Below are 12,460 nucleotides of genomic sequence, written 5' to 3'. Positions count from 1 at the left end.
TCTATAGGTTTAACAAATCAAAATCCAAGTCTGTCTGTTTGGAAATCGTTGAGTTTTTTTTGGTTTATTCAAAGTCATATCTTCATTATTACCAATTGTATAGTCATTTAATACATGTGCTTGCAAAGTGAGGAAAATGGTCTAGCTACCGGGCAACATCTTCATGGGTCATCTGATTGATCTTTACTGCCATCATGTGGTCGATTAATACATTACAAAATTAAATTGATATAGCAAGGCACCTGTTTACTGCTTTTCAGGAATGCTGAATATCAGTGATATGGCTTTTATACAGAAGCTTTTTAAAAGTATAGCCTAATGTATTCCCGGTAGGACTAAAAAGCACACTTCTTACCTCATTTTATGGTAGTACATTAGGAAATGAACTCTAGCGATAGCCTACTTCTCCTTTAAAAAAATAAAAAATTAGCCTTTCCCAAGCTAATCAAGTTTATGGGTAAGTGTTGTGCTTATCCATTACTTCCTGCGGCTGAATAAAAATAAATATGTCAGAGTGGAGGGCTTTACGATTTTGTGTTTATTTCCCAAAGAAAAGCTGAATACGCTTACTGCTAAAATGCAAAATAAATAGATATCTCATTCCTTTGCTATAATCTCGCCAAATTGTCAAAATGTTGCCTTCTCAGAAATGTCAGTGTTTCATTTCTGTTTTCCAGAAAGAGCTGTAGCTACGGCTGGTGCTGTCAGGGGTACATGTATTATGAATGAATGTGGCCGAGACGGCTTCGTTCAATTCAGTCTTCATTGTGCATGCACTATATTTGATTCAATTTTAATATCTGTTTGGGTGTGATAAACGTTTAAAACTGGATTAGCGAAGTAGGCGTGAATTCTTAGCACAGCAGTTCCTGCATTAGATGTTTATGCGGCGCTAGGACCCTGGGACATATTCTCATTCTCACAAGGCACAATGCAATTTGCATGCGTTTGTTCTGCAAGGCAAACACGGCTGTATGAGTGAAACCCAAACCACCGGAAGATCGAGGAACAGACTCGCATACACGCTGGTGTAGGATCACTATCGTGATGGGAAGCTTTCAGTCTTTGCCAGATGACCACCAATATCGATCCCTGTCACAGAAGACAGGCTGTGAGTATAACTATTACGAAGGGTTTAATGGCATTGATATCCCAGTAGTAATATTGTAATGTTTGACAAACGCAGCTCCGTTTACTCAGGAAACGCAAAGTGAGATAATTTATGTTGTGACATATCGGAAATGTCTTCTTTTCACAACTTACACATTAAAGTGTAATTATCTGCTTAGATCTGTACTGCGTATGTACTTATTGGAATATTTATCCTATGAAGTACCTGATATGAATTTTTGGTAATTAACATTCATAATTAGACAAATTATGACAAAACTATTGCAAATTGGGCTGAGTGCATCTGGGTTCACAAGTGGTTATGGATGTTTAGTTTGATATCTGTCATACAGAGCCAAAATACGCACAGAAAAATAAAGAATAGCTAAAAATGTGATGATTCACCCCCATCAAACACATTCATGTCGTTCCAAACCCATATGACAGATGTTTGGAAGAATGACAGCCTCAGTCACCACTCATTTTCATTTTGTTCCATGTAAGTGAACAACTAGTCAGCCTCTAACATCACCTTCTGTGTTCTACAGAAGAAATAAAGTCATATGGGTTTGGAGCAACATGACGGTGAGTACATTATGACAGAATTTTGTATTTTTGGTTGACCGATCCCTTTTAAGGTTTCTGCATTCAGACTCGTGATAATTCATAATTTAGTTAGAGTCGTCAGTGTGAGGCATTTTAGATTAAGTTTTAGCAGTTGTGTTTCACTTCACACATAGTGCATTGTTCCAGTTAGTGAGTCATCTGTTTGACGAGCACCTCCATTCTTTTCATTGTCTTTCAGTTTCACTGGAGCAGATCGGAATCCTCCACAATCGTTTTAAGCAGCTCAGCCAAAACGAGGAAACATTACGGTAATCTGCAAGTGTTGTTTTGTTTGTGAGATGATTCTGCAGAATTGTTCCAGCTTGAGAGCAACAGAATGACTTTCAAGAATCAAATGAAACCAGTTATGCTGGTGCTTACTGTTAGAACAAATTCAAAGTTCTGTGATGAAACTCAAGATAGCGCTGGCTGATAGGTCCTTAACTCCATTTGCTTGCAATAACATCATTCTCTATTGGGGCACAGCTGATTGGTTCCTGCTTTATCAGTAGCCAATGAGCTCGCTGCTCAGCCTTCAAATACTTGGTCAGCATTTGCTGTAGCAGTTGCAGCTCGCTTTCAGAAACCCTCCTACTTCCCCAGCTCCACCTGTATAGATCTGCTACAGGTAATTCATGTGTACTATATTGTACAGCAGCAGCAGCATAGCAGATCTATTCTGCCAAGTGCAAACATATCAACATGGTCATATCCATTACCATGCCAAACACTCTGATAGTTGTCATGACAGAATTAGCGTTATGCTTGATTAATATGCCTGCCTTTTATGTGTTGGACTTGTTTTGTGTTCTCATTTAAAGGAGAGATGACCTTAAAACAATCCAAGATTTGGAAAGCAACCCAATTCGGTCCCAGATTATAGAGGCTTTCTTTGATAAAAGGTTTGTAATTGTTTATATGCTGTATACGTTTTAATATTAATAGTGACAACAGTTATGTGAGGCTTAATTATTCCCTACAGCTTCACAAATGTTATATTGCATTTGAATACTAGGTCACACTTTTAAGTTTTAATTTTTTTAAGTTTCAACATCACAAATATCAATGGCAGTGTCTTTCATAAGGGATGTGAAACTACACCTTTATAGTAAAGGGAAGTCTTTTTGCTCTGTGTGGTTTCTTCATTATATGGCTAGCATAATTTGGGACGGTGGCTTAAGAATTTTTTTCCATTTCGTGCCAACTAAAGTTTTCTATCCTCTCGGTCAGAAATTCTTCTGACAACCACAAACCTGAAGGTTTATAGTGTATTTTAACATTCAGGGCTCAACAAAGCTGATATGGAGCAAAAAATATTACTATAATTGCTTGTACTTCACAGGAATTTCCAGAAAGATGATGTGGGATCTGTGCAAGAAATTGGTTTTGAGGAATTCCTTACCGTCATGTCATACTTCAGAGCACCGACCCATCATATCACAGAGGATCAGAGAGAAGAAATGAGGAGAGCCAAACTGCGTTGTAAGAACTTGCAGAAGTAATATTCAATTCTCTGGAAAGCAGGGGACTTGGAGATAAAGTATTCACAATAATAGTGATACAATACTGTCTCTTTCTTGATACTGTAGTTCTGTTCAACATGCATGACACAGACAATGATGGAACGATAACACTGGAGGAATACAGACATGTAAGAAATTACTCATGTTTGTGTAATTCAATCCATCTGAGTAAAGCATTTATGAAATATGTTGAACTGTGTGTAGTTCATGATTATCTTCAAAGTTTATCAGCAGTATTGTGATCTCTCTCTCTCTCTCTAGGTAGTCGAGGAGTTGTTGTCCCGTAGTGGAGCTCTTGGAAGGGAGACAGCTAAGGGCATTGCAGATGCTGCAATGCTGGAGGTTGCCAGTATCTCAGTAGGTCCCATGGTATGTTATCTAGAAGCTGGATCACCAACAGTGTGTGGAGTATTTCAGACCACATATAATGCAAGTTGTAACCTGAGTTTGTAAGAATTTGTTCCTACGTGTTCTGTGGTGGTGCTCTAGGTTTCACCATTTGTTTTTTCGTTCGTTCGTTCGTTTGCTCACTCATTTTATATATAATATTTATGTTCCTGGAGGTCCCCATATGGAAGATTAATGCTGCCTTCACGTGCTATCGGAAAATTCCCACTTCTGAAGTCATTATTACAAGATAATTTTGTCGCATTCAAGTGCTTTGTTGTTGGAAAGAACAGGAATCATGGAGGACACCACGTTTATTCTTGTTTATTTATTGGGAAAATCTTTTTAAAGCCAAAATGATATGTAACATAACATCCCATTCATTGACAACTATATAAACATTCACCATACTATCTAGATAATCAGCTTGAGGATTGTGGAATTTCGGTCGAATACAGGCATATTTTTGCTGTGTATAAAACATACAACATGCTTCAAATGATTATTCATATTTTTAAATATGCACTTCTTTAACCCTCTGGGGGTCTTCATTTATGGGTCACACTCAGGGTCTTCGGGTCAAAAATGACCCGGAAAGGCGGGATTAAGATAAAAAAAAAGATTTGAGTAAAATCATTGAAATATATTTTTGTTCAATAATATTTTTTCTTTTCTTTTTTGGTGTTTTGAGATAATTTTATGATTAATAATTCATATTTATGCAATAATTATGACCCATTTTTTCCCATTGAATATAATAAAAAATGTATATATATATAATTTTTTAAAAAACATTTTTATTAAAGCTGTATTTCATTTTAGAGTCAAGCCTAGGCCTCATGAAAGCAATTTTTTTAATGAGATCGGTGCCATCCGGTGGACACATTGAGCATTTTTATCACACAATAGCACATTTTTACCGATCTAGCGTTTTATAAAAAAAATTAAAAAAATCGTAGCTTCATCGGAATGGTCCGAAACTTGGTGACTTTATTGGTACTTGGTATATCAACACCCCAAAAAATTGGGGACAGGATTTGAAAAGTCTAAGTGGTCGTAAAAAAAAAGTCACATTCAGGACCTTCGGCCCAAAAATGACTCCCATAGGAAATGAATGGGAAATTAGTTTTTTTCTGCATACAATCTACAAATCAGCCAGGATGCAGAAAAAAAGGACTCAACAGTGAAGGGGTGAATCTCTAAAACATCAAGAGTGCAAAACTCACACACACACTTATACACACAAAAACACACGCACACACAAATTAACGCGTGCCATTCCAAAAGCTAATTGTGTTTGTGTGTGTGTGTGTGAGTTTTTTTGTCTGTTTTGCACTCTTGATGTTTTAGAGATTCACCCATTCACTGTTGAGTCCTTTTTTTCTGCATCCTGGCTGATTTGTAGATTGTATGCACAAAAAAACTCTGTATTTTCATATTTTTGCCAATTTCCCATTCATTTCCTATGCGGGTCATTTTTGACCCGAAGACCCTGAGTGTGACTATTTTTTTTACGACCACTTAGACTTTTCAAATCTTGTCCCCAAGTCTTTTGTGTGTTCATATACCAAGTACCAATAAGTCACCAAGTTTCGGACCATTCCGATGAAGCTACGATTTTTAACATTTAAAAAAAAAGAATTCGGGTCAGAAATGACCGAAGACCCCCAGAGGCTTAATGACAAGATAAGGCGATGTAGCTGTTGTGGAAAAAAATAAATAAAGAATACCAGTCACAGCAGGGGCCTGTTTCAGAAAGGAGGTTCAACCAACTCTGAGTTTAAACCTGAACTCTGAGTTGACTTACTCTGAGATGGGAAACTCTGAGTTTTGGGTTTCAGAACAGCTGAATTGAGGTAGTTCAATCAACTCTGAGTAGACTGACTCTGAATTAAGCTCATGCACTCCAACTATGAAAAGCCACGATCAATGGAGCTCCGAAATTACGATTCACCATGGCAACAGCACCCAACAAAAAGACATTTGCATACTTCCAGGTCAATACACAAGTTTAATTCTTAATTATTTTAATGAAGTTTAATTTTCATGGTATCCAAAAGGCAAACAAAGAATGTGGCAGCAGCTAAAAATAAAAAATAAAATAAAAACATAATTCAATCAGATAAAGCTTTAAGCATAAAATGTTCATGGGTGTTGGTTTAATGACTTTACAAACATTTGACATATTAAATAAATATCATTCAGTGTCCAATGTGGAGCAGCTTTTGCCACATAGACCCTTTTCACAGACTGTGATGACGTGTTTTAATAGTCATCAATATCGTAAATCGATACGAATTTTTTTTTATGTACATTTATAACATTAATACTTTGTATTATATTACTTTTGCATCCAATTACAAAAATCAAGCTACCGCTGCTGTGAGAGTGTTTCTAATAAAGCGTCTATGGGAGTGATAGTTAAAATTAACATCTTTCTCTCTTTTCACTGCAGTTATCAATCTCACTTTAATTTTTCCCTTTTTGAAAGTTGTGAAATCACTATTGTGGAGTTTTTCTTTTGCTATTTGAGCAAATGGAGACACAAAAATATATATTTAATTTATTCTTTCATTCACCGCTATGAAAGTTAACCCTATGACGACTTCCGCTCTGAGAAACCCAGAAATGTGAAAAGGGTCTACTCTATGCTCTTTCACATAATGAAATGTTCTCTGATCCCACCTGTTACATTTATTAATTAGGGTAATGACATTAAACAGTTTACTTCTACTCAGGCCAGCCAAACTCCAGCACCACTGACAGATGAAGAGGAGATGGAGGAAGAATATTAATACCCAACAGGAAAAAGAATAAAGTATTTGTAGGAAATAAAGATGACTATAAAAAATGTAAATAAATGTATTTAACAGCTGTGGTGGTGGTTATGGCATATATCTCGTACTACCATCTGGCAGCATCCTTCCATTCCATACAATAATCCGTTTTCAGAAAGTGTGATGATGGGTAAATGAGTGTCATCAATGCGTCCAACCACTGGAAATCCTAAAGGAAATTCTAATTATCAGGGTTACTTCTAGAGGATTATCAAGTGAACGTCAGGATCCTGTATAAAAGGACATGCCATTTTTGTCTCTTTGACAGTGTCCTCATGATGAAAATATAAGCAATGAATGTTCCTGCAAAGAATGCTTTTCTTACTTTGTATTTTTGTCAAGTGGCAGATAATTTAATTTGTTTTAAGTAAACTTTGCTTACTTTAGATTTAGATTAAATTTATATATTTTTTTTTATATATTTATACTTGAAATACAACCAAAATACTCAGTAAGAAAAGCATTTGTGGCGTTTGAATGAATGAATAAAGTATTTAAACACTGCTGGTGCTTTAAAAAGGGGGAGGAGAACGAAATAAACTCTGGGTTTACCAAAGAAAACCTGCTCCTGACCAGGTTAGGTTCACAGAGTAAGTAACCCTGGTAACTGACTCTGAGTATTAGTTACCTCTCTTTCAGAAACGGGCTTGACTTACCCTGCTTTCTCGGGTTTGACATACCTCCCATTCTGAAACAGAAAACCCAGAGTTTCCCTTATTTCAGGGTTAACATACTCAGAGTTTTCACTTAACCTCCTTTCTGAAACGGGCCCCAGCAATTGTTTTTTCTGCCCATCTCGGGAACTTGGGTATCAAATAATTATCCCAGAGCTTCCCAGTGGTAAATATGACTTGAGTGGGCATTCAACTTGTATATTTACGATAATTCCGATAGCACGTGAAGGCAGCATTAGCTCACTTCTGGGGACAAATTGATTCACTATATTTGTGAGAACTTCTTATAGACATTGTTTTTATATCTGATTGATGATGTTTTGTATGTCCCAACTTGACCCCTACCCCTAAACATAACCCTCACAGAAACCTGTGCAAAACACTAGATTTAAATACAAACATGATTTGGCCAATTTATAAGCTTTTTTACCTAGTGTAAAATGTCCTCACTTGTTGGTTGTCAGGATATTTTACTATATAAGTGAGGTCATTTGGCCCTCACAGGTATAGTTAAATAAGTACACATGTTGGGTTTCCATGTTAAATGGGGACATTCCATTGACAATGATTTTTATACTGTACAAACTGTATATTGTATCCCCTGACCCTACCCATCACCCATCTGTTTGTTTGTTTTTCTACCAGGCACCTGATGAGTTCTATGAAGGAATAACATTTGAGCATTTTTTGAAGGTTTGTATATTTATATTTTTTTATGCGCAACCCAGATAGTCTAATTTACCATTTGGCTATTAATATATTATTATTATATTTTAGGCAAATACACTTCTTACTATTTGCATTAAACATCATCACATACAACATGCGTAAACATAAGACATTGTACGGTCTGAAGACTTGCCTTACTTTTATAACCTGCCTTCACTCTTTTTCTTGGTTTCCTGCTCAACAGATTCTTAAAGGAGTTGAAATCGAGACGAGAATGCATGTTCGCTTCTTAAACATGGATACAACTGTATTGTGCAAGTAACTTTCTGTCTAATTACTGCTGGTTAAATGTATACTTTCTAGTAAAAAACGCACTTTATTATATGATGCTGATTTAGAAAAGTTTGGATAGATCTCTAGTTCTATGAACTATTTATAGGAAGCACAGAGTGTACATTTTACAGCATTTAAAAGGCAATAAGAAAAAAGTGACTTGATATATGAAACTCCTGGCTTTGCATGCACATATTACATAATTATGGTACAATACAGTTACTATGCAGGCATTTATTTATTTATTTATTTATTTTACTTGTATACACCCTCCTTAAAAAAGATGAATGCTTATAACCAAATGCAATCGTAATATATTTTCACTGGAATGTATTAATACTGAATAGAACATTCATATTATTAACACTGTGATATAGTAATAGCAATATTATGTGTGCTCTTTTTATGTGTGATCTGCACATAATACTAATCAAATAAAACTACTTGAATCCATAGACTGAAATAAAGAACTGCAGTTACTCTTATCAACCAGCAGATATTGCTAATGTTACAGCTTTGCTTGTGTCAGTGGATATAGAAATACTCAGGTACATGTACAACTGATAAGCATGTTTCAGCCTGTTCTTACAATGGGCAGCTAGAAGTATATCAACAAAATTACATTACAAACAATGCAAAATATTTTAAAACAATTAATTGCACCATGACAATGATGATCTGTAACTGCTAGTGGACACCAAATACCTTTAATCAATATCAGCAGCCACGTATATTTCAGTTATAACAAACTTTGAGACATATAACTCAAGTTGTGTTAGCAGCTAGAAATTGTGCATGAATTATGCAAATTTAGTTTTAAAGGTAGGAATGTTTTGCATGAAGCATTTTTGTAGTTGCAAAAATGAAACTAGCATTTACACTGTGAAAGGGCAAATAATGTCTCAGAATGAAGAAATTAATTAATGTTTCTCCTGTTCACCTTAAAAGGAGAAAAAAAAGACTGTGTACATGCATTCACTGTGTGTTGAATCTGCAACTTGCATTTACCACAATAAAACGGGATCTTGCAAAACTTTTTGTAATGCACTGTTCTCCCCCCCCCCCCCCGAAACAATTCAAAGCATTTCTCAGATCTCTTCAGTATTTGACGGTAAAAAGGCGATGATCACTTTCATATTTCGTGTGAAGGAGTCAAGTGAGGTTGCCAACACAAGACAGGAAAGAGGTTTTCACATGAGCACCTGTTTTGATTGTATGTTATTTGATTAGGGGGTCTTCCCCACCACAGGCTCCCTGTGAAAGACTCTGTGACCCACTACCCTCTTTTTTTCAGTTTCATGAAAAGATGTGCCACTCCCTTTGCTAGTAAGCATGGCAGGGTTACAAAAACCCCATCTGAGTTTCTACAGAAATCAACTTTGTTAGACATCAGGAAGTTTAATGCAATGTCTCATAACAAATATCATTGGGGCTGTTTAACTGATTTGTATGAACAAAAAGCAGCTCTTGTTTTGCACAATGTCAGGACAGAAGTTTCCAGGACCAGCTACTAGAGAATATTATGCACAATGCCAAGTGTTCAAATTTTTTTAGTGTTCAGGTTTAAAACCTCCTGCCATTATGAACTAGTGGAAAATGCTCTCTGGATAAACTTGCAGTATGATGATAGAGTTTGGTGGATCCCTTGTTAATTTTACCTGCCAGGGTTCCCACGCTTCTTGAAAGTACTTGAATTTCAGGCCTGGAAAGTACTTGAAAACAAACATAGGTCCTTGAAAGTGAATTAAGCATGAACTGCATTTTGGTAGAGTAGCATGGTGCTATTACATAAATTGGCCTTAATGCGCTGCCAAAGCCAGAAGAAGAAGAAAAGCACGTAAACATTTGAAATGGGCCGTTATTACGGCAGCAATTATATATATTAAATATAATATGTGCAGGTCTTAAAAGCCTTCCAATTGATTTTTAAAAAGGTATATGTACAGGTGATTTAATAAATAATTGTGCATATTTTTAATGCCTAACAATTAACTTGTCCATATCTTTTCATTTAATTGGAAAATTCATCTATAGAATATTATCTCTATATTGTGATGTTTTAATTAAGTAATGATTTACAAAAAAAGAAAACTAAAACTAGTATAAAAAATAAATGTTAAAAGCAGGATTAAAAAGCGCTGCAAACGGCATCTCTCGTTAAAACTCGCTCGCTCTTGTACACCAGCCTCTTTCCTCATTGGATTTTTAAAAAGTCACAGTAGGCCTAGTACAGTACAGTAGGTATTTAATATACTGTCCAGATTGGCAGTAACACACCCACCTTTATCGTATTTATTGTGCTTGATTTAAAATAAAAGGTGCTTTAAAAAGTCCTTGAATCTGGTGTTCATGAAAGAGTGGGAACCCTGTCCTGGATAAACATGTATTCCATTAAAAAGAAATGGGGAATTTATCAGATTGGAAGACTTGCAAAAAGTCCTTTTTTTTTGCATTAAGCAGCCTAATTAGATCAGTTTTGGAAACTATTTTCCTTGTCGATGCAGAGACCAGGAGACGTTGGGATATCTGTCAAGGAGACGTTACTCTTTATTGAGACACGCTGTTCTTCGCTGTAGTCATCCAACGAGTCTGACTCAAAAACAGTAAGACTGTAGGTTACATACATTTTTAGGGAGAGGGATTACACACAGTAGAGGCGGAGACACTCTGAACAAAACAATGACCATTCACCAGTTCTAATCCAACCAGTATAACAGTGTCATTCAAATGCATAGATGCTAATCCAATCACTCTGACATTATTGCCCATACATTCACATTATCATACGGTCAAAGGCCAACTGTGCCTTGAGATGGTCATGCCAATTGGTCAGGAAGGGCATAAAGACAAAAGACTCAAACACCTAAGCTGCCTGACTTGATCTCCTCAGAATGTCATCAAGTTTACCTCAAAATGTAAAACACAATGTACTTCCATTAGTTTAAAACAGATTCTTAAATTTGTAATCCCACAAGAGCAAGGATGAGCAGCAATTTTTAGCCATTTTACAATCTGTCAGTTTTATGAATATGTGTTTGGTAGCATTATTGCATGAATTTCATGACCCTGCAGCATACCATGACACTTTTTGCATTGCTAACCGTATGACGTACTTTTGTGTTGGGGGTAATGCATTACAAGTAACTTGAGTTACATAATCAGATTACTTTTTCCAAGTAACTATAAATAACGCATTACTTTTACATTTACAACAAAATATCTGAGTTACTTTTTCAAATAAGTAACGCAAGTTACTTTATTTTTCAATCTATTGACTGACAGCTCTCCTGTCCCCATGTTGCGCTGTGTGAACATGATGGTTATTGTAGTTTTAGAATTTACTTATCTCACAGATTTAGTATTACTCAAAATGAATAAAAACTCTTAGATGCATCCTAATCTTCTTCAATCCAGAATGGCAGAACAACTGAAAGGTTTTTTTATTAAATTTTTTTAACCGTGCCCTCTAATGTACAGGGGTGAATTTGCATTTTTTTCAGCCTGAAGCTTATTCACTTCACTTTTGGTGTGAAAGGGCCTTTACATTTGCCAAAAATAGAAAAATGTTTTGTTGTTTACAAAACCAACAAGCAAGCCCACAAAAAGTAGCGCAAAAGTAATGTAACGCATTACTTTCCAAAAAAAGTAACGCAATGTTACCTTTTAGGGAGTAAGGCAATATTGTAATGCATTACTTTTAAAAGTAACTTTCCCCAACACTACTTCTCCCCTGATCAAGCATGATTATGGCTCTAAATATTTCATTGAGATGAGCGTAAAATTTAACTTCTTCCAGTTGCAATATTAACAGACAATGAAATAAAAAGTTTAACAAAACGGGGGGGAAATGCTGATGAAGCTCCCCTCCCTGTTTTTCCTTAAAAACATTGCCATGCAGAACTTGACCTATAATGAATCTTCCTACTTCCATTTCCACAGAAGCGTGTGACTAGGGCAAAGTGCCTGAAATGGCATTTTTTTTACTGCCATCACTCACAACATATTAATAAATCAGATAAAACCAGTAACATGATAATTACTGATACTGTGTATCTTTAGTGGCTATGTTGTTTGGGATGATATGGCTATGATGTAACTATAATATTAATATTAGTGTTCGTGCTTTGATTATGTTGTCATTCAAAGTGTCAGCAATATACCAAATGGAAAGAAAGGAAGAAGCAGTTCTTAATGTCTCTGTGTGCAGACTTTGAACATTTGTACACAGTGTAAGTACAAGAACAGAAGTTTCTTTTTGTTTAGTTTATTTTGAAGATATGAATGCAAAGTGATTTACACTTTGCATTCTCATATAAATAAG

General features: G+C 35.8%; 1 protein-coding gene across 1 annotated transcript; it reads left to right on the top strand.

The window, feature by feature from the left end:
• Positions 1-706: 706 nt before the first annotated feature.
• Positions 707-9,168, top strand: tescb (tescalcin b). The gene is made up of 8 exons (XM_079814689.1): positions 707-1,111; positions 1,916-1,985; positions 2,538-2,618; positions 3,059-3,198; positions 3,306-3,367; positions 3,501-3,608; positions 7,783-7,830; positions 8,051-9,168. The coding sequence occupies exons 1-8, from the start codon at positions 1,048-1,050 to the stop codon at positions 8,126-8,128; spliced, it is 651 nt and encodes a 216-aa protein (XP_079670815.1). The 5' UTR covers positions 707-1,047; the 3' UTR covers positions 8,129-9,168.
• Positions 9,169-12,460: the final 3,292 nt, after the last annotated feature.

This window comes from Gobio gobio, assembly GCF_949357685.1.
Source record: "Gobio gobio genome assembly, chromosome: 4".
In the NCBI taxonomy this organism is placed as follows: Eukaryota; Metazoa; Chordata; class Actinopteri; order Cypriniformes; family Gobionidae; genus Gobio; species Gobio gobio.
The sequence above is the reverse complement of the archived record's forward strand: the minus strand, read 5'-3'. Positions and strand labels throughout refer to the sequence as shown.

What these genes read in the sequence shown, in the direction of transcription:
- tescb (XM_079814689.1), top strand. Translation starts at nt 1,048, where the DNA reads ATGGGAAGCTTTCAGTCTTTGCCAGATGACCACCAATATCGATCCCTG. An exon ending in CAAAACGAGGAAACATTACG is followed by an intron (nt 1,986 to 2,537) that starts GTAATCTGCAAG and finishes TCTCATTTAAAG; the next exon opens with GAGAGATGACCTTAAAACAA. An exon ending in CATTTGAGCATTTTTTGAAG is followed by an intron (nt 7,831 to 8,050) that starts GTTTGTATATTT and finishes CCTGCTCAACAG; the next exon opens with ATTCTTAAAGGAGTTGAAAT.